Below are 23869 nucleotides of genomic sequence, written 5' to 3'. Positions count from 1 at the left end.
GTGAGTCTCTCGTCCGAATGAAAACGAAAAATGAGAAAGAAAGAGAGAAAATGAAAATGAGAAGGAATGAAGATGTGTCACAATGACTGATATCTCAAATATGTTCTGGACGATACTATGACAAAAACTGATGGAAAGAATTCTACAGAACTGGAGAATCAGATGAAGACGTTGCCAATATGAAAGTGTGATGCTTGGGATGCCAAATTACCAATTGGATTACGCCCTTTCGCGGGTAATCTTCGTGGCTCCCGTTTAAAATACCTGCACAAAACCTGATAAGAATCCTCTTTTTATTTTCAGATTGTTTGTTTTTGTTTCTGTTCACGAAATCACTATTTGTATTCCCAAGTCCCCAAAATCAAGTTCCAACATTTAAGTCACTCATATAGTCTATTGGAACATCGGAATTGTGAACAAATCAAGCAAATTGTTGAACAAATGAAAAACAACATAAGAAAGAAAACAGTTTACTTTGAAAATTGCTTTCCAATGAGTTCAATGAGTTTTCCTTATGGGTTGTACTCGATTGGGAGTTTCTTGCGACGAACCATACCGTCTCCTTGGAACCACTCGCGGCGGAATTGCTTGGCAGCTCCGTCTGGGGTGTTGGTCCACTCGACGGTGATACGGTCGTTGTTGGTGTCCTGAAAAATAGAAGAGATTCAGAAGAATTTAATTCAAATCCAGAATCCGTTGTCGTCGTATGGAGCATTGAAGACGATCTTGGCGTTTGGTTGGGTTTGGATGTCTCCTGGTGGGACGGATTGAGCCATGGCGATGGTTTGATGGAGTGTAGTACTCGATGGAGATTCTACTGGAGCCGCTTCCCTTTTATATTGATTTCTTATCTCTGCTCCAGATCTTTCCCCTAGATTTCTTAAACTGATAAGAGAAAAAGTTGGAAGTTCACGTAAATACTATAACGGTTCATGAATAATTTCCATCCCCATGGAGATTTTTTTCATGCTCATGCTCGAGAATGTGAGCTATTTAAATAACAGAACTTTTAACAGTAATCCTTGCAAAATATTTATCACCAGAAAACACTCATTTAGCGTAGTATTAAAAATAACACTTTAATTTAACTTCATACTGTTGAAATCCAAAATTTCGTGATTCGTTCGAAACGATGAGCCGAAAAGACGTTTTTCAGAATTCTACACAAATGTTTTTCGAAAAAATTATATAACGGGTGGCGCACAATCACTCGGACTGATAAAAACGGGTGTATCTTCAGTCATAAGAATCTTGGAGGCACGAAAATCGGTAGAAATATAATTTTACGTTTGATTCAATTTTCAAAGCGATTTCTCAAGTCTAGGTATTGTTATGACAACCAATAACTCAGCTTAAAGTTGATCATATAATTTGAAACTTGGCCAGATTACTGATGAATTATTTGAGTTTCTGCACTCCAAGTTTGAGCCCAGTTCAACGCTTTACTTTAAAACATTTTATGCCAGTACAGACTTAAGTCCGAGTAGTTATACTCCACCCTGTACAGTTGATCCAGATTTTCTACTAAGTTTATCCATAAACTATCGATAATTGAGTTTCTTCACGAAAACGCTGACAAATCTAGAAAACATGATTTGCTCTCTACAAATTTCCTTAAGTCATACTTTATCAAATTCCGACAAAATCTTTAGTCTTGGAAACTCAATTTCCATAACATTGTAAGATTCTGATAATATCAGAAATCTTTCCCCCAAGAGTCTGATCATACTAGACTCATGTGTGAATCAAAACTGCGAAAAAGTTGTGCTCAAAAGTCTCAAGTTTTGTCATCAAATCGGCGGACACATAGTGGAGAAAAGAACAAATAATGATGACGGTGATTGATATAAAAATGATAAGAATAACCTCGTATTTCTTATACCTTCCAAATTCATTCGTTAACTGAAAATGGTTCACTTCAAGCTAATCTATTTCCCTTTGAGAGCTCGTGCTGAAATCGCCAGACAACTTTTTGCATATGCCGGAAAGGATTATACTGAGGAAGTTGTTACTTTCGAGCAATGGCCTGCATTGAAAAATAGTATGTTGAATTTATAAAATAAGGATCTTAAGTGAAAGAGGTTACTTGTTTTCTTTTCTGAAACTTCATAGCCCCTTTCCTGAATTTTAAGACTGTGACCTGAAAGGGAAATAAGAAAACTCGATACTTTTGTTTGCCAATGGCATTAACCTTTTTCTAAATAATTGATATTTCCAGGCACTCCATTTGGACAGCTTCCAGTGCTAGAGGTCGATGGAAAACCACTCGGACAATCATATGCCATTGCTCGTTACCTGGCCAAAGAATTCGGACTCGCTGGAAAAACCGATGTGGAAGAAGCTGAAGTCGATGCAATTGCTGATCAATTCAAGGACTATTTAAATGACGTTGTTCCATACATGTCGGCAGTTGCTGGATTTAAACCAGGAGATGTTAACCAACTAAGAACTGATGTTTTCGTTCCAAACTTCAAAAAGCACTTTGCCTTTTTTGAAGGAATCCTCGCATCCAATCCAAGTGGATTCTTCGTTGGGAATTCGTTGACTTGGGTGGATTTGTTGATCTCACAACATGTTCAAGATGTTTTGGAGAAGGATTTAGCCGTTGTTGAGGAATTCAAGAAAGTGCAGGCTCATCGCAAGCTGGTTCAGGGGCTCGACAGAATCAAGCAACACATTGCAAGACGTCCAGAATATCCATTCTAATTGATTTTCAAATTTCTGTCAAATGTTCTAATTACTCTATTAACTTTGATTATATTGGTGAATGAATAAATACTCTTTTTCAACTAGAAGTTATCAGTCCTTTTCCAAAAATATCAAAATTTCATTGGGGCCTAATAAACCTAATAATTAACCGAATATCCTAATGAAGTCTAATTTCCCAGCCAACAAGTTAGGCATCAACGCCTTCTGACTATGAGACTTGAAGACTAATTCAATAAACTTTATATAGCAATCCATTCACAGGTTTCCGTATTATTGCTCTAGAATTAAAAAGCGGAGTTTAATCATCCTCTACCATGCCTAGCAAAAGAAAAAACTATGTTTAAGTGTACATTTCAATATAAAGTCAAGTTCAGAAAAACTTCAGAGGACTCAGTGAACTTCGCAAAACTCAGCTACATCTATTCATATCTGTACACATTTCAGAAAAGTTTCCTTTCTAAATAAACATTTTCTCAGTTGATCAATTTTTGATATCTGTCCCAGGAAGTGAGATATATAGCAGAGTTGCGCGGAAGTAAAATTTTCCAAGTCGGAAGTCGGAAGTCGGAAGTCGGAAGTCGGAAGTGAAAATTCCAAGTCGGAAGTCGGAAGTCGGAAGTGAAATTTATGCCGGAAGTCGGAAGTCGGAAGTCGGAAGTGAAAAAGTACCCGGAAGTCGGAAGTCGGAAGTGAAATTTTCAATTCGGAAGTCGGAAGTGGGGAGTAAAATTTTCAAATCGGAAATACAGATTCCAAGCCGGTTGGCAAATCAACAAATCCTTGCGCATTCAAATTTTATTTCCCCGTTTATACAGATTTCTTCTTTTTTCAATTTTCGAGTTATTTTTTTATGCCGGGAGTTATACTCTGAAAGTCGGAAGTCGGAAGTCGGAAGTCGGAAGTAAAATTTTCAACTCGGAAGTCGGAAGTCGGAAGTCGGAATAGAAAAAATGCCCGGAAGTCGGAAGTCGGAAGTCGGAAGTCGGAATTCCGCGCAACACTGATATATAGGTTCAAAGTTGACGGTTTGAGTGGCGTTTTATTAGTGTTTACGGCATTTTGCAAGAAAAACTAATGTTCAGATGTACTACGGTTTTTGCTATTACTTGTGAAAATCCTGATAAATATCGGTCGCTTCGATCTGTAAATTTATATCTGTCAATTTTAGCGAACATTTATCAGTTCTTGATTCTTGAACTGATCTGCATTATGTCTTCTAGAAAACGTGTGTTTCGATACAATTTCTACGAAAGGAAGAAAGTTTTCTGTGATTTTTTGTGTCCACCAACCACTTTTTATCAGTTACATTTAACCAACAAATGACACATTGTGATGATTGATTTCATTGTTCTCCCATTCTGGTCGTTCAATTATCCCCAGCCTGAGCACAACATATTGTGCTAATCCATGGCTGTTGTGTGTATCTGTCCATTGAAACATCTTGAGATACACAGAGGTACAAAGAGAGTAAAAAGTGACTACAATTTGTGGTTTGTAGTCAACACAACACGCGAGAAGAGCAAACGATGACAAAACTAGAGAGTATTGAGAAGGGTGGAGAGAGAAAACAACTGGAGGGGAATGGGTATAAATAGAGGCGGATGGCCTTCAGTCGACCAACTTCTCGCATCGACCACATCGGTTTTTGTTCGGTTAAAAGGCAACAATGGTCCACTACAAACTCTCGTACTTCCCAATCCGTGGAGCCGGAGAAATCGCTCGTCAGATTCTCGCTTTCGCTGGACAAGAGTTCGAGGATAACAGAATCCCGAAGGAGGAGTGGCCAGCTATCAAGCCAAGTGAGTTTATTTTTAGAGATTCTAGCAGTTTTCAGTGGTTTTGAATTATTCTATAAGATTCTTTTTTATTTTATAAGACACGTCTTCTTGAACCCGAAACATGTAGAATTTTTGTAGGTCAAAGATTTTCAAACTAGTGTTTTGTTTTTGTTTTTTTTTCCACTACTAAATTTGGAGGACGGAAATTTTGTGTTGTTCAATTAAAAGACCTTGATTCATTTGTGACTTACATTCTTGTTTAGTATTAATGAAAGATTGAACTAATTAATTTTCAGCCACCCCATTCGGACAACTTCCACTGCTTGAAGTCGACGGAAAGGTACTTGCCCAATCTCATGCTATCTCTCGCTATCTTGCCCGCCAATTCGGAATCAACGGGAAATGTCCATGGGAGGAGGCTCAGGTCAACTCTGTCGCTGATCAATTCAAGGATTACCTCAATGAGGTTCGTCCATACTTCATGGCCAAGATGGGATTCTCAGATGGAGATGTCGAAGCTCTCGCCAAGGACGTCTTCCTTCCAGGATTCACTAAGCACTACGGATTCTTCGCCAACTTCCTCAAGTCATCCGGATCGGGATACTTGGTCGGAGACTCTTTGACCTGGGTTGACTTGCTCGTTGCTCAGCACACTGCCGACTTGTTGGCTGCCAACGCATCTCTTCTCGACGCCTATCCACAATTCAAGGCTCATCAGGAGAAGGTTCACTCAAATGCCAACATAAAGAAGTGGTTGGAAACTCGCCCAGTCACTCCATTCTAAATAATTTACACAATTTCCAATGGTCTCTCTTTTTTTACTCTTGTGTATTGAAAAAGAATAAATCAATTATTTTGAAAAATGTCATGATTAAGTGGGCGTTGGGTGGAAGAAAGTAGAGGCATTTGAGCAAACTAGGTGCAGGATATTCTGAAGTTCCTAGTTGAATTCCAAAAGTTTGGCTTTCAGTGGTTTGAGATGTCCATTTGATTTTGCAGTTTTAGTTTTGCAACAGTAATCAAAATTAGAGCCACGAGCGCCGACGGAAGGTTCCAAACGCTTGATACCAGATGCTCTTCAAAAGTCCCCACACATTGAAATCCATCAGATTGAAATCCATGAAGTTAGCAGATCACAAATCAATTTTGCTTTTTTTTTATCAATTACTCAAATAACTAGGTTTATTGGATTAAAAAGTGTTCAAAATATTCTTGTTATTATATACTATTGGTCGAGTCAGCCTGAGAATTCGATTATATTTTTCTGTATTCAGAAACACAATTATTATTAGGATGGTCTCAAAAAATGTATTGGTTGAATTTTCACTTTCAAAATTTTCCCAGGCCGGCCATCAAAGAATGACAATAAGTGAAAAACTGATCCCTTGGTCTTTTCGAGAAATTTTCACATATAAATTGAATGAACCAATTTCTGAAAAAAATATTGTGATCTCAATTTCCACTCGATTATTTTTCCGAATCGTTCCGTATGAAAATTCGGAACCAGATCTCTAATTTCAAAATAGTTCTCTCACTTTTCAATATGAATTCTATAACCGAATCTTCAAATAAATAAATCCTTTCAAAAGCATTCTCTCAAAAAATCTTTACAGATTATTTTCCGCAAAAAAAGTTCCAGAAGTATGATTGATTAGGAAATAGTTCTCCCAATCAGCAGTTGGTCAATGATCCTAAAAAGATCAGTCTCCTCCAACACCTCAGAAATTTTTGATTAAATTAGCTGAACGAAAAACCCTATAATTTATGACACAGCTGGAAATTATACGTCTGGAATCTGAATGATGCAGGTGCGTAGGTACTAAACAAATCAGCTGACAAGTATCTCCAGACCCTTATCATTTTCTTTGTTTTCTACAAAAATCTCAAACAATCTTTGTATGATTGCAACGTTAATCTAAGTTTGATCTCACTTCTTAAGAATCCTTGTTTTTCTACATCACTCAATTTTTATCACCTGCATGCAGTTCTAAACTCTCCGGCTCATAGTCAGATGAAATTTCTGCATAGTATGATATTTTTGACGTGAGAATTTAATAATTTTAGGGTCTAACATAGAAAAGAGCATGAAATTTGAATATTGGTACACCACAAAACCTGTGATAGAAGTGTTCCTAGCTTCAAACTTTGGGCCAATTTATCTTGGTTATAGTCAAAGATAAGAAAAAGTTATCAATTGATAAAGTGTTTATCATAATATGATAATTTTTGTACCCTCGGACCGGATTGAACAAAGTTTTTTCTCGGCCGGTGTTTTTTCGACAAATAAAGTTGGTTTGTTTAGAAAAGCACGCATTCTGATAGTTGGTGACCAAATGTTTAGACACTTTGGGTAGCAGCTTTGGCAACCAAAAATGAGAGAACATTAAATTAGTTGGTTGTTGATTTTTTTTAAATTTCCTGCTCCACTTTTGCTCAACTCACTTCCTCTAAATAAAGCCAAGAAATAGTGAACTGATAAAATTTTGGTGATATTATGATGAATATTTTATCAGTTGGAAAACTTTTGATAACTGTTACAGGAATCGAGGTAATTGAGCTCAAAAATGGCGGTTTGGGTAGGCTTCTATCAGAGGAAATAGGTAGATTATTTAATTGACATCCAACATTCTTTAAATTTTTTGACCTGTTCAGGACTAAAAAAGACCTCCGAGAAAACTGACCTGGAAAAAAAAGCTAGATTAAATTTTGCGTTTTTGCCGCTTTCTCTTTCTTTTTTCTTCTCGTTGCTCATTGACATTCTGCTTCAGATTCTTAAACTTGATTACATTTTCTACTATCGGCCACTATTTCTGTGACTCCATATATAATTCTTGAAAGTTTAAATCTCAAAATATTAAATCCACCTGTTTCTATGCTCACACATTCTCTACCATCTTTTTTTATAAATCAAACTGAATGCTCCAGGAACTACCATCCAAAATTCTATCTTTACTCTCGGAACCGGTTCCATTGGTCGAGGGCCAATGGCTCAATATCACATTTGATGTGCCTATTCTAGTGGATATAAAGGCTCCATTGACTCCGACACTTCAATTTATCTACACTTCTGAATTTATTCTGATATTCATCGGGATGTTTTTCATGACATATTTCAATCATTTCGTGAATTCAATTGGAATTATTCATTTGAATCTTCAACGATTATTTGGTTTCTCTACTTTTTTATACATTCTCGGTAGTTTTTCTAGATTTTATATGATTTTAATTCAATTGAAAATCATCAAAGGTGAGTAGTTTTTAGAGTTTGGGTCTGATTTGTTCGAAACTTTTAAATATGTCTATACCTTTATAATATAAGACTACGCGCCAAAGGCGCACCAGCCAGCTGGAGGTGCGGCAAACAGATGGCTGAAAAGACTATAAAAATCTAAATTCGAAAAATTGAATTTTTCATTTCTTGAAAAAAACGAATCCCCGAAAACTACAGTAATCCTCATTCCTCCAATTTAAAAGAGGAAACCTAAAACGACAGTGATCCTCTTCTCATTCTTCAACTTATAATTATTTCAGATCTCAACACCCCATATCTTTTAATTGCTGGTCTTTTACGAATGGAACATTATGGAGTGAGTCTCAGTGCTGTTCTAGTGGTTACTGTAGAACGTGCATTTGCCACCTATTATGTAGTTGATTATGAATCGAAGTCTAGAAACTGGGTGGCTGTATTCTGTATCATGGTCAGTCTGATTTATACTCAGTGTTTTGTTATTCCAATTTGTTTTTGTAAGTTTTTTTCTTCTTCTTTTTTCTGAAATTATTTTTGATGTTTTAGTTAAAGCTTCCTTGTTATACATCATCCTTTTCGCAGCTTTATGGGCGGTTTTTGCAAAACTAGTGAGTTTCAGAATTCCATGAACTCGGCACATCATTATTTGCAGGTTCTGATGGGATTACATTGGTTCAATGTACAAGAATCTAAACGACTTTCTTGGAAAGCAGAGAATTCGCGTAAAAAGAAAAAGGTGAATTACACTTTGGGAAAGAAGTTCCAGGTCGAGGAGAATGTGAAAGTGATAAAAGTAAGATTCTCGAAAGTTTCTGACAATCCTAATATCAATGTTTCAGTTACTAGAAGCAATGAGCTTCATGCTGGTTTTTCTTATTTTCTTTGTTATCGTATTCATAGTTGTTCCAAGAGTTTATCTGGGTACTGAAACATATGCTGGTCAAGTTATGATATCACTTTTCGATATAAATTTGGCTCTTGGTGCAATTCTTATACCGTTCATCTGCATCTGGCAGTTGAGAAAAACCAGAGAACTGCCATTTACGGTTAGATTGTCTCGAAGCTTTCATTGAATAAATAGTTCTTTTTTTCAGCAGAAAATATATTGTTTGAAAAAAAGACGTGATGAGCGCCAGGTGAATCCGATTACGGTATTCGAAGATGTAACTAAATCGTACTTTGAACAGTTCCAAACATCTTGGAAGTGATTTGTTTTTAATAATGAAGTGATAATGATGTTGTTTGACAGTATTTTGTTTCGGGTCTGTATAGAAAAACAGAACAAGGTGCAAAGTCTTTTTCAAGTATTTAAAGAGACGTTTTTGATTCCGAGGGTGTCTCCGGGAAATTAAGTTGCTTCTTCTATTTCTCCATATTTTTCGATAAAAACACATTTTTATGTCACCAATAGACCATACTTGAAGAAGCTGATTCTTTCGAAAAAATTTTGAAGACCTTTCTATTTTTTTTGTCTAGGTTCTATTTTTTTTATCTTTGTTGGTAATTGATTCGGCCCGACCCGTTGGAAGAATGGGCAAAAAAATATAACGGTGAGATACTGTAGTTTTAAAGGCGCATTCACCAAGAAATACACAGACGTCACCGCGAAATCTTGTTCGTACAAAAGGTTTTTCTCGAATTCGATTGAAGAAAAATATGTGAATTGTGAAGTTTTGTAGTCGTTAATCGTTTTCTATGATTCGCACAGCCGTATTTAATAGTTTGTAGCTATCAGAACAGTGATAAAAAATAGGCCGTCTCTAATTTTCTGTGACGAATAGAGAGAAAGTATAAAAAGATAAATTCATCTCTATGATTTTTCGTTGCTTCTTTTTTCGTTGAACAGCCGGCAGTTGCTGCATTTCTACACGTACTTCTGTTGCTCTAAATCTCTGAACCTCTGTTTGTATGTTTGTGTGTGTGGGTGCTCTCGCTCCGCGCCAACAACAGCAGCCGCCGCCATCGCTGAATTTCATTTCGTCACATTTCTTTTCTTTTCTATGTGAAAAGTATGAAAAGTATTTCTCTCACTAGTCAGCCCACCCACCAAAAAACAAATGAATTCTTCATGTTCTTAACGTGTCTGGCAAACAGATGGGAGGCGAACACCTATAAATTTTACCGTTTTACTTTCAATAACGGCTAAAGTTGATTTTTGACTCAAATTTGTGTTTACTGTCGATGAACATCGACCAACCACTTGACTTTTCTGATAAGATACGAAACGATCAGTTTCTGTTTACTATTTTCTTTTCTTCCCATCTCTTTTCTTTCTCATTTCATCGTTTTTGTTTCTGACATCGAATTTATTTCTCTTGCAGACTCGATATGGGCATCGCCGTTGTTGAAACTCCAACAAAACCGTTCGCCGGCCAAAAACCCGGAACCTCTGGACTCCGTAAGCGTGTTCCTGAGTTTCAACAGTTGAACTACACTGAAAACTTCGTGCAAGCCATTTTGGATGCTGGTCTAGGATCAAAGAAGAAAGGAGCGCAGTTGGTTGTTGGTGGAGATGGACGGTTCCTTTCGATGGAAGCAACCAACGTGATTATTAAAGTTTCCGCTGCCAATGGAGTGAGTATTTCCATTTTCTTGTGTTGTATCTTCACCATGCGTGTTTCAGCTCTCGCGCCTCATCGTTGGACAGAATGGTTTCCTGTCTACGCCAGCCCTCTCCAATCTGATCCGCAAAGGTCATGAAGGACGTGTTGTCGATGGAGGTATTATTCTCACTGCTAGTCACAATCCAGGAGGTCCAAAGGGAGATTTCGGAATCAAGTTCAACTGTGAAAACGGAGGTCCTGCTCCGGATCATGTTACCGATTCCATCTATCAAATAACGACAAAAATTGACAAGTATCTGATTGCCAAGGATTTGGAATGCGATTTTACACAAGTTGGACGGTAATAAACAAATCTAAATCAAAGTTTCCAATAAGGTTTTTTCAGATACGAATATGACATTGATGGTGTAGGTCACTTCACAGTGGACGTCATTGATTCAGTTACCGCATACGTTGATTTGATGAAAGACATTTTCGACTTCCCTAAAATCAAATCCCTTCTTGCTGGAGAATTGACTGGACACAAATTCCGTGTTCTCCTTGATTCGATGCACGGAGCCACGGGTCCTTACATCTCAACAATCCTTGTTGACTGTCTCGGTGCTGATGCTAACAATCTTCTCCGGACTGTTCCGAAACCAGATTTCGCTGGAGGTCATCCAGATCCAAATCTCACCTACGCCAAGACTCTTGTGGAACGTCTTCACACTGGAGAACACGATTTGGGAGCTGCTTTCGATGGAGATGGTGACAGAAATATGATTCTTGGAAAGAACGGATTCTTTGTGTGTCCTAGTGATTCACTGGCAGTAATTGCTGACAATATAGATTGCATTCCATACTTCAGAACTCGTAAAGTCAATGGATTTGCTCGTTCAATGCCAACTGCTGGAGCTGTTGATTTGGTTGCCAAATCAAAGGGACTTCAAGTTTACGAGACGCCAACTGGATGGAAATATTTTGGAAACTTGATGGATGCTGGCCGCATCGCTATTTGTGGAGAAGAATCTTTCGGAACAGGATCTGATCATATTCGTGAGAAGGATGGTGTCTGGGCATTGCTCGCCTGGCTTCAAATTCTTGCTGAACGCAAAGAGACAGTAGAGGAAATTGTTTCGAAACACTGGCAAAAGTACGGAAGAAATGTTTTCACTCGTTATGACTATGAGAATGTGGATGCCGCTGGAGCTAACTTGTTGATGACTTTCCTCGAAGCTCAACTCCCTGCGTTCGTTGGAAGAGATTTCTCTGCAAACGGTGTCACTTATAAGGTTTGTGTATCTTATTTCTAACTCTTCGGAAGCCTTTGTTTCATTCCAGGTGGCAGTTGCTGACAACTTCCAGTACACTGATCCAGTCGATGGGTCTGTTGCTACCAAACAAGGACTCCGAATCGTTTTCGAAGATGGCTCTCGCTTAGTATTCCGTCTCTCTGGAACGGGATCCGCTGGCGCTACCATCCGTCTCTATGTCGATTCGTACATTCCATCCAATGACTCATCTCGTCTTCTTCTCCCAGCTCATGAACTTCTCAAGCCTTTGGTCCTGATTGCTCTTGATGTTTGTAAAATGGAACAGTTCACAAACCGTAAGGCTCCAACTGTTATTACCTAATTGTAGAGTTTGTATGATGATTTTTTATATTGCACCCATGTTTCTAAATAATTATGTGTAGTTTTTCTCGGTTCATATTGTTATTGAGGTGAGAATTGAATAAAAAAGTTTTGAAACAGATGTTTGTGCCTATTTTTGTGACAAACAGAGACGCAGACATGAATGCGAGGAGTATAAAAAGAGGTGGATGTAGGGTTTTCCATCAGTTTGCTGCTATGGTCTCTTACAAACTTATTTATTTTCCAACTCGTGGGAATGGAGAGATTGCTCGCCAGGTTTTCAAATATGCTGGACAATCATTTATAGATGAACGGATTCCAAAGGAAGATTGGCCGTCTATGAAAAACGGTGAGTAGTCAATTATTATTCTGGTATGAAAATTGAAGCTGTGGAAGAAAAACGCCGGTGGCCGGAGGTCCCACAACGACAACTACCGTAACCTAATTTTTCAGGACTTATTATCTCGATTTTTACTGATTTTTGTATTTTTTTTTCTGTTATTTTCCTCCAGAAAAGCCGCAAAGTAAAAATTACTGACATTTGAGTTGATTGAAAACGCAGAAAAATCGAGAAAATGAATCTCGAAAATTAATTTATTTTCAGGTTACGGTAGTTGTTGTTATAGGACTTTCGGCCACAACCACCAGCGTTTCTCTTCCACTGCTCCGATTTTTTGTACACCAATAAAACTGTTACTGTATTTCCAGTAATCGAAGCTGGGATAGGTATCACAAAATAGTCAACTGATAAAATATTACTGATATTATAATAAATTTTTCATCAGTTGACATGGTTTTGATATTTTCCACAGAAATCGAGATAATTAAGCTCAAAGTTACAAGAAAGGGAACCCTACTATTACAGGTGTTACGGTTTTGTTTTGTACAGTAACCCTGGGATCTTCAAAACTTTCCGTAAAAAACGATCTTCAGATACTCCATTCGGTCAACTTCCTGTTTTGGAAGTTGATGGAAAACAGTTAGCTCAATCAATCGCAATCGTTCGGTATCTATCGAAACAATTCGGAATATCAGGGCAATCGTCTTGGGAAGAGGCTCAAGTCGATTCACTTTCTGACCAATTCAAAGATTATCGTCTCGAGGCTCGTCCATTTTTCCGAGTGAAAATGGGATTCGGAGAAGGAGACGCCGACAAACTTCATAAGGATGTATTCGTTCCAGCATTCAAAAAAATGTATTCAATCTTCACGAAATATTTGAAAGAATCTGGAAATGGATATCTAGTTGGTGGCTCACTGACATGGATTGATTTGGCTGTGGCACAACATTCAGCAGATCTTCTTGACGCGGATGGAACAGTCCTTGATGAGTTTCCGGAGATGAAAGACCATCAGAAAAGAATTCATGATATTCCAAACATCAAACAGTGGATAGCAGAAAGACCAGTGACTTCAAGATAATTGAAATTCTAATTGGAATTTATTTTCATGTGATTAAAACTTTATTATTGTATTCAAAGTGTCTAACAATAAGTGAACAAAGAATATGTCAATTTTTCCATAAAAGTTGATCGGGGGAAGGTTTTTCAAATGCAATGTAAAATATTTGGTGAAAAAAGTGAAACTCAATCAAGCGATATATTTCCAGTCATTAGAGACGCTTTTGAAAAGTATTATTGGCTGAAAATAAATGTTAACTTGAGTATCGAGGGTGATTTTCTGAATTGACTGGCGAATTAAAACATGAAATCTAGCGAGTGTGAGTGAAAAATAATCGGAATGTGGTCGAGTTGGTTTAAATTTCGGTTATGCTTTAACAGAAGACGTGGATTCTGGAGATGTGGATCCGTTGGACGATTCATCGCCTGGGATGATTTCTGTTTTCTTTGCATCAAGAAGATCTTTTGTAGGAAGTGATTGTTGTCCGCGGTTTGCAGGGTTTCGAACTGAAACATACATTTTTACTGACTAGATGTTTCGCAAGTTTTTGTTGATTTTCACTTCACAGGTAAGGCGCGACTGCCAAAAGGCGTACAAACGACGAATGAGGAAAATATTGTGACAAAAAGTATGAAAGAATAACTAGTAATGGAACCATAATGAAGAAAAATGTGTCATTTTTTTGTTTTATGATTTTTGAAGGGTTTTTTACGGAGATACATACTTTTTTCATTATGGTCCAATTACTAATTATTGTCTTTCACCGTTTGTACGCTTTTTGGCAGTCCCGCTTCACCTGTGTTCTAGGATTTAGCAATTTAAATAATCTAAAACTTACTGTTTTTGGCAAACCAATATCCACCAATCGGACATGGTTCCCATTTCATCCGAAGATATGTCATGAACCATTCCCATGCTGCGTCATCCATTTCTGCAATTATTTGCTCTCTATCATGATGAGTTCCAGTTTTTGTACGACGTTCCAGCTCTGCATCCAACAACTTATTCCACATAATTGGGACCTAGAATAATGATTCGATGAAATCAAACATTTTGATTAAACACTTACATCCTTTAAAAGAATTTTTTTGGCAGTTCGGAATGGAAATGTGAATTGGTTTGCCATCAATTTAACTCTGCAGTAAATGTGACTGTTGTGTCCAGAATGTTGATCCTGTCCGAGTATTACTGTAAGATACTTTGACATGCATCGTCGATTTCCATTTGCCAGTGGATCGTCCAGATATTCTTTGCAAACCTGGAAAAAATTTAAATAAGTATATATCTGAATCAGATCTGGTTTTATCTATTAAAAAATTCCGATTCGTTCAACTTCTGATTTCGTCTTACCCGAACAAATTTTTCGAGAGCTTCATTCTTGAGCAAGAATATGATGGCAGGTTCGGGGTGTCCGGCACTTTTATCCTTGATCGAAATACTTTCAATTTGAGTTAATGGGATTCCGATGTTCAATGGCTCTTCTTCTGTTACGAGACGAATACGGAAACTGATCTTTTTCTAAAATTTCATGTATTTTAAACCCATTTCTAAACCAAATCAAACCTTAGAATTGATGCGGAAGGTCATCATGGATCCTTCTATAAGAGGAAGCGGTGTGTCTCCCAAGAGAATCTGCTTTGGGAAGAACTAAAAAAGATGAATTCGTTGAAAAACTTCATAATTATATGCTCACATAGTTTCTGTATGTCGGGTCTAAACTCCGACATTGCTCTGTGATGAAAAATCGAATTCTCTCATGACGCTGCATCCTGAATCTTAATTTCAGTTAGATATATATTCTAATTTAAATGAGATTTCAAATGCTCTTGAGGAATATATTTCTGTATATAAATTAGGAAGCGAAAAGTAGAGTCCAAAGTAAGCTCTCGCGCGCTATCTTGCACTATGTGGTAAAAATCAATTGTTTGTCAGTGGAGCGCAGTTTGATCTTTTCTTCTGCACCAAGCGCGGGTTGCACGTGCTTTATTGAGAAAAGAGGAAGGTAACATTTGTATGATATTTATTAACGGAACGGAGACATTTTGAACCCAGTTTTCTGTGATTATAATAGGACGATCTAATAGGAAAAAAAAACTACTAACTTTGGGGAACAATTAAATTTCAATCATATTTGGGAAAGAGGATTCTAGGATACATCTGAATATTAAAGACAAATCATGAAAGCTCTCGTCGAATAGTTGAATCACAAGAGAGAAAAGACGAGAAGTAAAGGAGATATCGGGTTGGGAATTCGTGATGCGGAAAAGAACGCGTAAAGCGACATAATTTATTGTGGTGGAGCTGATGGTGGTGGTGGTCCTCCTTGACCTCCTTCTCCTCCTGGTCCAAACTGTCGCCGGAGATTTTCGATAAGTTCTGGATTCGTTTCTTGCATACGAGCAGCCATTTGTTGACCAGCAGCCATCAGGTCAGCAATGGATCCTTGTCCGGACATCATATTTTGGAACTGAAATGCAATAATTAGTTTGATTAATTATAGTTGTATTTTCTTTTTATAAATTTACGGAAACTTTTTTGGAATAAGTCAAAGTAGAAGTCAAAGTGTACAGAAAAAAACCTACCATTCCAGAGAGTCCTGGGTCATTCATCAACTGGGAAGCAGCTTCCATGAGCCCTGGCTCGCTCAGAAGTGCATTCATGTTTGGCATTCCGGGCATTCCTCCCATACCACCTCCTCCCATAGCTCCGAAGAGTCCAGCCAACGGGTTGGCTCCCTGAGCTGGGCGTGCGCTTTCCACCTCCTTCAGTTTGTCTTCGGCGATTTTAAGGTTGTTCTTGTAGCTCTCTTGGTTTGGTTCGAGTTCCAATGCCTTCTTATACGCTTCAGCAGCATGCTCGTAACGGTTTTGGCAGGAATAGGCAAGTCCCATTCTTCCCCACGCCTTCGAATAAGATGCATCAAGAGCGAGTGCAGTTCGACAATCTTGGATAGCTAGGTCATACTGTTCAAGACGGCAGTAAGCAGCAGCTCGGTTACAGAAGTAGACTGGATCTCTGTTAAGCTTAATAGCTGCATTGTATTTTTGAACAGCGGCGTCAAATTGCGAGGCTTTCATCAAATCATTTCCTTCCTCCTTTAATTTGTTGGCTTGTGCAATATCAGCTTCGCTCGGAGTTGGCATAGAGTTTTCTCCCTCCGGAACTCCTTCCGCACTCTTGAACAGTTCAAGGATTGGACGGGATGGTTGGAAAGCATAAGAGGCATCAGTCAGAGCAAACGAATGTTCAAGGCATTGAATAGCAACTGAAAAAAATTGGTGTTGTAGGAACAGAAAGCTTAATTTAAAGTTCGATTGTGAACAGAAATGCTTACCTTCAAGAGCCTCTGCCTGTTCTGGAGTAGCTTGATTGTGCGAAACTTTCTGGCGGATAAACTGGAGGAAAGACACAACCAAGTTCTGTTCGTCTGTGGTCACAATTGGGGCTGCAATTGGTACATCCATGCCTGGGGCTTTGGTCTCCTCAGTCATAGTCTTCTGAAAATGATGAAATTCGAATAACGCCGTTTTGTTGAGAATAGTTTGAAGGAACACTACCAAAGAAATAGTATTTAGTGAGAAAAAAAAAACTTTACAAGGACTTTCCAAAAGTTTTGAAAGTGAAATACGTTTCGAAATATTCTCGAAAAGTTGAGAGGCAAGCAGAGAAAACTTAAATAGTTAAAGGCGCACATCGTGCGTCACCAGAACGGGTCTCGCCGCGAGAGCTCAGACGCCATACCGAGAAGAGGCGCAGAGAACCGCTGTAGAAACTGAAGTGAGAGTTGCTGTGAGAACGAGAGAGTGCATAACACAGAAGAGAGAAATAAGAGAAGAGAAGAGAAGCCGACTGGTGGCCCAGGTTGCTTTCCAAAAGCCACTCATTTCCTCTGTAGGCATCTTTCAACTCGAAATATAAGTAGAAACCAGACGATTGGACTAGCATTTGATTACTCTAAATATTTTCCCCTCTTTTATTTTCTCCAAGAAAATAAAAAGCAGTTGATCATTTTTTCATATAATTTTTTGTATTTATTCAAGGCATTAAAATACCTAGCTATTCATTCTGTTCTGTTTAATTTATAGTTTTATATGATTGAATTTTTTTAAATTTTCTGAATTATTATTTGACTGCTCTAAAAATACTAAGATTATTTGATCCAATGAAACCTACTTTGGGTTTTCGAGTGTTTCACTTATAGGCAGGCTCTTCACTTGTCTGAAAAAACTTCACCAAATGTTCTTTTCGATCTCTTCCACAATCTTCGCTATCGTTCACAATTCTCATTCCCATACCTCTTCCATCCTTATAATTTTTATAAACATTCAACTTCTTTCAGTAATTATACTTCTTGCCTTATCACCGTTTTTCACCATCAAAAATCTAAAGCGATGTCACAATCGGATGAGCAGCAGAAGGATATTCCTTCTTCATCAAACACCGGAAGCAGTGAAACGAATGGAGCTGGTAATGGTCCACAAGTTCAAGTTCGTCGACTTTTCGACAACACTTCCGATGAATCGGATGTATCATTAGATAATGATGGTGAGTCTGAATATTATGAATAGAATTTCTTAAAACATGAAGAACTCTAGATAAAACTGGAGCTGAAACTGATGGATCATCGTCCAGTCGAGGATGTCTGAAAAGTAATCGATCCCGCAAAGACTATGCTGGAAGTTCTAGTACAAGAGCTGTTCGTGCTCCTCAACAGGTAATTTTTGAAAATAGAGTCTCGGGCATTTTGAAAAATAACATACATGATGATAGTCTAATTTAGTTTTTGAAAATGTTAAGGATAATCCCCGATCGATTGTTTTTATTGTTCAGGATAGTTCAAAAATTAGTCAGATATTCGATTGTCCATGCTTTTAGCTTGCAAAAGAACTTCAAATATTTTATATTGCTCATTTTCCAGGTTTCGTGGTCGTTTGGTGCCAAACCAGCAACTCCTCACTCTCAACCACCAACTGGACTCAAAAAAGGTATTTCCGTTTTTTTTTGTTATTCCCCGTCGTCGCTGACGTAAATTGGCTCTGGCAAGCAATTGACGAAAAAACATTGTTTCCGGCTCATTCACCTTTAGAAAATGACGACGCCGTCTTTAAGAATGAGGTTCTTGTTGTGCTAAACATCCACATATGTTTTAAATGTTTAAACCAATACATATCCGTTATTGACTCCAGATTTTCTCAATCTTTGTCTCTCTTAGAGATCCAGTTATTACAAAAATGCAATATGTGCTGCTTTCAAAAATAGAATCAGCACTGATCGACTAATCCAAGCACCTGCCTTGGAGTCTTATTTTAGAAACTCAATCACTCAATCACTAGGAAAAAACTAATCTCGTATAATTCTATGTTATTTTCTTCTCAACTCTCTTCTCAATGAGAGTGACATTTTCGGATGAAGGTGAGTAAGTCTGCAAAAATCCTTTTCAATTTTATAGAAAAGAATTCTGGATTATTGAAGAGTCATCGAGATCATCTGAGCTGTAAATCTATAAGCTGTCATTTCGATTTTTTCTGCGCTGTTCCAAGTTTGCTGTCAAAATTTTCGAAGTCCAATCCGAAAGATGACCTAATTGTTTTGATGCGAAAAAGCAAAAGTCAATTGAAAAAATTGAACAGGTGGTCATAGAGTTGCGAAACGACAGACACGATTTGTTGCCATCTGTCAGGTTTCTTTTTTCTCAAAAAAGTTTTTCCGAATCTTCTTTTCAGTTATCATTTACGTCATTCTAACACCTGAGGACAGGGGCATAATGTTGAAAAATGTTAGGCCTTCTGAACTAGACACTTTTGTTATTTTTCAAAGGCTTCTAGAAGATTGAAGGATTAATCCTTTCATGAGGTTTCCCCAATTTTCTATTTTTGCAGATGCTTGATTCTCCATTCTGTAGAGATCCTATAAAATGCATGTACATTCTTCTGCAAAATGACTTTCAAGAGAATACATATCCAGAAGTATTTCAAAGATGAAACCCAACAACATCTATTTCTTCTATCCTTCTCCACATTTACATTGTTTGAGTTTCCTCTTCTCATCAGTTCGGGTGTCCATTTGTCCACCAGTCCGTCCGTCCGTCTCCGGCTAATCTTCTTCTGCTTTTTCGCATTCTTTTTCTGCGTTTTCTCTCCAATGTTTTCTTCTTCCAATATTTCTTAGCCCAAATTCTTTGCTCCTAGTTCAACCAGCGAATTCGAACAATTTCCTTCTTATTTTTCCAAAAACTTCTTGTGTTTTTCTTCAGCCTGGTACAGTACTGAATTTCTTGTAAACAGGCTGACCCAAAACTATCGTCATATTCAATCTATTTCTTCTTCTCTCCAGTCATCTACCTCCATGTATGTCTTCTTTGTAAAGTCTTGCTGTCACATCACTGCGACCTTTTCTCGTTTGGTAGAGAGATCGCGATTTCGCTACTTCTATTCATTTAGGTTTACACAGGTTGTGTAGCACACGGTTGTAGTTCGAAATGTTGATCTAATCTCTGATTGAAATGAACAGTTGGACATCATTTTCTGAGCTAATAAGCTCTTGATGGTATTGCAAACGCACGCCACGCATCATTCAAAAGTTTAAATCAGGTTCGCAGAGACTCTACATTTGTATCTTGTAACTCTTAACCCTGAATTACAAGTCTACCTAATCGATTGAATTCCACAGTCATCCCTGAGTTAAAAGTCGAAAAGAGCTGTTTATAAGCATGTTCTGTTTGTTCACCCTCTCACAAGTTTCCTATCTCTATTGTAGCACTTCTAGCTTTGAACGAACAGAACTGGCACACAATAACACATGTAGGCATAAAATCAACAAAAATGATTCACTTCAGCAGTTTTATCAATGTTTGTATGCTTTTTGCATAGCGAAGATTGTGACAAGGGAGGTCGTTTTAGAAAGGCTTTCAGAATTTTCTTATTTTTTGACAGGGGTTAGTTGACACGCTCAAAAAGCCCCTGTCAAAATCTGTATATGCACTTTTTCCAAAAATGCTGAAAATTTTTGTCTGAAAGTTTCCAATTTCTTAACCATTGTAAACCTCACTTTTCTCCGTCATTTCGCCTCCCGGGAACTTCCGGAAACACCGTTGACATGTACACACTTACGAACTGTTGTTCCCAGCGGTGAGGTGACCGGGTGGTTGTGGGCGCGTGTTATAATCTGAAGGTCTGCGGTTCGATTCCCTCTTTTGAAATTATCTTTTGCTTTTTTTTTTTAATCAAATTCCTAGACATCTATTCAGGGCTCAAAACATTTTTTTGGCCAGAGTTTTTGAGTTTTTGCCGATTTTCAAACTTTGAGAAGCAGAAAATATCAATTTTTTCAAAGTTAGTTTTTTTTCGAAAATTTCCAATTTTTTGGTGGTCAACTCCATGCTAGATTTTCGATGAAAATTTTTTCGTTCGAAATTTCTCAATTTTCGTATGGAATGTATTTTTGTGAGTTCTTATTAATTTCTAATGATCTTCTAGCCGCTTTTCGACTCAAAATATGTCGAAAAACAGTGAATCAAATAGTCCAACATCGAAAGAAAGCAATGAATTATAAGTGATTTTGCATTGTTCTCGGTCAAAAAAAGGGTGGATGAATCATGAGAAACTAATAAGAATTTACAAAAATACATTCCATACAAAAATTGAGAAATTTCGAACGAAAAAATTTTCATCGAAAATCTAGCATGGAGTTGACCACCAAAAACTTGGAAATTTTCGAAAAAAATTAACTTTGAAAAAATTGATATTTTCTGCTTCTCAAAGTTTGAAAATCGGCAAAAACTCAAAAACTCTGGCCAAAAAAATGTTTTGAGCCCTGAATAGATGTCTAGGAATTTGATCAAAAAAAGCAAAAGATAATTTCAAAAGAGGGAATCGAACCCCAGGCCTTCAGCTTACAACACGCGCCCACAACCACCCGGCCACCTCACCGCTGGGAACAACAGTGCGTAAGTGTGTACATGTCAACGGTGTTTCCGGAAGTTCCCGGGAGGCGAAATAACGGAGAAAAGTGAGGTTTACAATGGTTAAGAAATTGGAAACTTTCAGACAAAAATTTTCAGCATTTTTGGAAAAAGTGCATATACAGATTTTGACAGGGGCTTTTTGAGCGTGTCAACTAACCCCTGTCAAAAAATAAGAAAATTCTGAAAGCCTTTCTAAAACGACCTCCCTTGTGAGATTCGGAACAAGGGATTCAGAATACAATCTACAGTAACCACAAGTGTGAAAAATCACATGTTTCAGGCTATAAATCTCAGCTGACAGAAAGAAAGAGACACACTTTTTGAAGAGCCAAAGCACTTGATTAAAGTAGGCCAGGAAGCAGGCGACCACCCTTCCTTCCGTTCTTCTTTTTGTCTAGTATCTTTCCTTTCCTTCGTATCCAGTCCGTCTTGATGATCTTCCCGGCGTCTCTTCGATTTTATCACATCCCCATGTTATGTCTCGGCGATATGTCGCTCCATTGTCATCATTATATTGTTTTCTCTTTCTCTAAACTCTCTTCAAACTCCGCACACTGCGCCCGCTTTTCTGTATCAGCTGCGTCCGTTTTGCGCACTCCTAGCTAGGCGAGGAAGAGGCGCTCGCTTTACTTCTTCGTATTCTTCTTCCGATCCTTTCCACACCACCAGATAATCATTATTCTATACACAAAACTGGTGAACAACATCTCCAGCTTTGTTTTCTAAATAACATGAGCTCTTATTCTACTTTTCCGCAGTCTTCTTCTTCTTCTTCTGGTTAGTTTTAAATCTGAACATGAAGATAAAGCGAAATTTGCCTGTTTGAACGCTGTAAATGCTTCCAAATTATAAATATTGTTTCTTTATAGTGCCCGCCATCTCCGCCACGTCTTCAACATCACAAGCCGGATCATCGACATCTACTGCTCGTAAATCGTCGTTGGTTGGAGGTCGTGGTTCGGCATCTTCATCAGGACATACAAGTCCTTCTCCTTCTGGTGAGTCATTCATACAATCTTTTCCTGTCCCACTGTGAGAGTCAGCTCTATTTTCCCTCCCTCTGTTTTTCAATCTATTCAAAGTGTGTGTTCAGTGGCTGCCTTCCACACTACTTTAGATTTTTTCGTGTTGGTAACCTGGGTTTTGTTCTCAACTACTCAAAGACAGTCTTTGATGTTTTCAGAATCTCCTGCTCGAAACGCGGGTTGCTCTTCTTCGGGTGAATCAAATCCGGATAGATCTCTGGCTACACCGCCTCTTCCACCTGCACTTAAGCATTCTGGAAAGGTAGGCGAATTAATTATCAAAAAATTTAAATTAAAAAAGAATCTGCAGGACGGACACTATCGCGGTCAACGTTCAATGTCACTTGGAGGACCGGCTCATGAAATGCTAATGTCTCAATTAGGAGGCCGTCCGGGAAATACAGTCGATTGCTCACCAGGCGAAGGCGATAAAGTTTGTCTTCTGGTGGATCAAACGAGGTTCCTCGTCTCCCAACGTCTTCTCACTTCTAAACCTGATACCATGCTCGGCCGAATGTTTTCAATGCGAGCTTCATGTGGCGACTTGGGTGCAGATCTTGTAACTCCGAATGAAAGAGACGAATTCGAAGTTGCGGATGGAATGACTTCGTCCTGTTTCCGAGCGATTCTGGATTATTATCAGTCAGGCACAATGAGGTGTCCATCTTCTGTTTCGGTGTCAGAATTGCGTGAAGCATGTGATTACCTATTGGTTCCATTCAATGCACAGACTGTCAAATGTCAAAACTTGCACGCTCTACTTCATGAACTGTCGAATGAGGGGGCCCGAGAGCAGTTTTCCCAGTTTCTCGAGGAGATAATATTGCCGCAGTTGGTAGCTTCAACTGAACATGGAGAACGTGAATGTCATTTGGTGGTACTCCTGGATGATGATGTTGTCGATTGGGATGACGAATATCCACCACAAATGGGAGAAGAAACAACACATGTAGTCTACTCGACTCATCTTTACAAGTTTTTCAAGTATGCCGAAAATCGGGATTGTGCGAAACAAGTGCTGAAAGAGCGAGGTCTCAAAAAGATTCGTTTGGGAATGGAAGGATATCCAACGCACAAGGAAAAGATCAAGAAGCGATTCAACAAAGCGGAAGTAATTTACAATTATGTTCAGCGACCATTTGTGCATTGCTCGTGGGAGAAGGAAGAAGCCAGAAGTCGTCATGTTGACTTCGCTTGCCCAATAGTCAAAGTGAGATACCGTAATTAACACGTAGATAAGTTTTGACTATGTTTACAGTCGAAATCGAATCCTTCACTCGCGGCAGCAGCTTCTGATCCTCTTCCTCAACCGGCTCCCCTTCAACAACAACATAGAGTCGCCGTATTTGGAGAAGCTGCTCCTCTTGCTGCACAACATCGTTTTGATGACCCCCATCTTGCTCAACCAATTTTCAATCATGTGATGCAACAACAGCCGCAACCACCGCAAAACAACGCCATGTTGGGCGTCAATGTGCAGCAGCAACAGGTTAGTCTCTAGTTTTTATTCGTTCGTTTAGTAATGTTTATCTTTTTCAGCACAATCATACTCTCCATTCACCACCTATGA

The 23869-nt window shown here is 38.3% G+C and overlaps 9 protein-coding genes across 9 annotated transcripts in view; 6 read left to right on the top strand and 3 right to left on the bottom strand.

Annotated features, from left to right (window-relative positions):
- Positions 1–512: 512 nt before the first annotated feature.
- CBG02263 lies at positions 513–776 on the bottom strand (the record flags this gene model as incomplete). The annotated part of the gene is made up of 2 exons (XM_045242651.1): positions 513–647; positions 714–776. The coding sequence occupies 2 exons, from the start codon at positions 774–776 to the stop codon at positions 513–515; spliced, it is 198 nt and encodes a 65-aa protein (XP_045092359.1).
- Positions 777–1908: 1132 nt separating this feature from the next.
- On the top strand, positions 1909–2706 carry Cbr-gst-6.1 (the record flags this gene model as incomplete). The annotated part of the gene is made up of 2 exons (XM_002630556.1): positions 1909–2041; positions 2219–2706. 2 exons carry the CDS (start codon positions 1909–1911, stop codon positions 2704–2706), a joined length of 621 nt encoding a protein of 206 aa, XP_002630602.1.
- A 1669-nt stretch (positions 2707–4375) lies between these two features.
- CBG02265 lies at positions 4376–5271 on the top strand (the record flags this gene model as incomplete). The annotated part of the gene is made up of 2 exons (XM_002630557.1): positions 4376–4508; positions 4784–5271. The coding sequence occupies 2 exons, from the start codon at positions 4376–4378 to the stop codon at positions 5269–5271; spliced, it is 621 nt and encodes a 206-aa protein (XP_002630603.1).
- Positions 5272–7403: 2132 nt separating this feature from the next.
- Positions 7404–8942, top strand: CBG02266 (the record flags this gene model as incomplete). The annotated part of the gene is made up of 6 exons (XM_045242650.1): positions 7404–7734; positions 8019–8231; positions 8281–8342; positions 8387–8527; positions 8574–8780; positions 8829–8942. The coding sequence occupies 6 exons, from the start codon at positions 7404–7406 to the stop codon at positions 8940–8942; spliced, it is 1068 nt and encodes a 355-aa protein (XP_045092358.1).
- A 1120-nt stretch (positions 8943–10062) lies between these two features.
- Positions 10063–11912, top strand: CBG02267 (the record flags this gene model as incomplete). Its single annotated transcript, XM_045242649.1, has 4 exons — positions 10063–10308; positions 10358–10638; positions 10684–11575; positions 11619–11912. 4 exons carry the CDS (start codon positions 10063–10065, stop codon positions 11910–11912), a joined length of 1713 nt encoding a protein of 570 aa, XP_045092357.1.
- A 215-nt stretch (positions 11913–12127) lies between these two features.
- Cbr-gst-9 lies at positions 12128–13332 on the top strand (the record flags this gene model as incomplete). Its single annotated transcript, XM_002630560.1, has 2 exons — positions 12128–12260; positions 12845–13332. 2 exons carry the CDS (start codon positions 12128–12130, stop codon positions 13330–13332), a joined length of 621 nt encoding a protein of 206 aa, XP_002630606.1.
- A 345-nt stretch (positions 13333–13677) lies between these two features.
- Positions 13678–15079, bottom strand: CBG02269 (the record flags this gene model as incomplete). The annotated part of the gene is made up of 6 exons (XM_002630561.1): positions 13678–13817; positions 14150–14333; positions 14381–14569; positions 14662–14829; positions 14875–14958; positions 15005–15079. 6 exons carry the CDS (start codon positions 15077–15079, stop codon positions 13678–13680), a joined length of 840 nt encoding a protein of 279 aa, XP_002630607.1.
- A 519-nt stretch (positions 15080–15598) lies between these two features.
- Cbr-sgt-1 lies at positions 15599–16802 on the bottom strand (the record flags this gene model as incomplete). Its single annotated transcript, XM_002630562.2, has 3 exons — positions 15599–15778; positions 15894–16576; positions 16646–16802. The coding sequence occupies 3 exons, from the start codon at positions 16800–16802 to the stop codon at positions 15599–15601; spliced, it is 1020 nt and encodes a 339-aa protein (XP_002630608.2).
- Positions 16803–17702: 900 nt separating this feature from the next.
- Positions 17703–23869, top strand: part of CBG02271 — a gene marked incomplete at both ends in the record, with an annotated part of 6914 nt that continues 747 nt past the window's right edge. The window contains 7 exons of the mRNA XM_045242648.1: positions 17703–17856; positions 17907–18025; positions 18230–18296; positions 22144–22272; positions 22458–22561; positions 22610–23509; positions 23558–23788. Of these exons, the coding sequence (XP_045092356.1) occupies positions 17703–17856; positions 17907–18025; positions 18230–18296; positions 22144–22272; positions 22458–22561; positions 22610–23509; positions 23558–23788 (1704 nt within the window). The remainder of the gene's footprint in view (positions 17857–17906; positions 18026–18229; positions 18297–22143; positions 22273–22457; positions 22562–22609; positions 23510–23557; positions 23789–23869) is intronic.

This window comes from Caenorhabditis briggsae (assembly GCF_000004555.2).
Source record: "Caenorhabditis briggsae complete genome, chrII, whole genome shotgun sequence".
Lineage (NCBI taxonomy): Eukaryota > Metazoa > Nematoda > Chromadorea > Rhabditida > Rhabditidae > Caenorhabditis > Caenorhabditis briggsae.
Note: the sequence above shows the minus strand (reverse complement) of the source record. Positions and strands in the feature narration are given on the sequence as shown.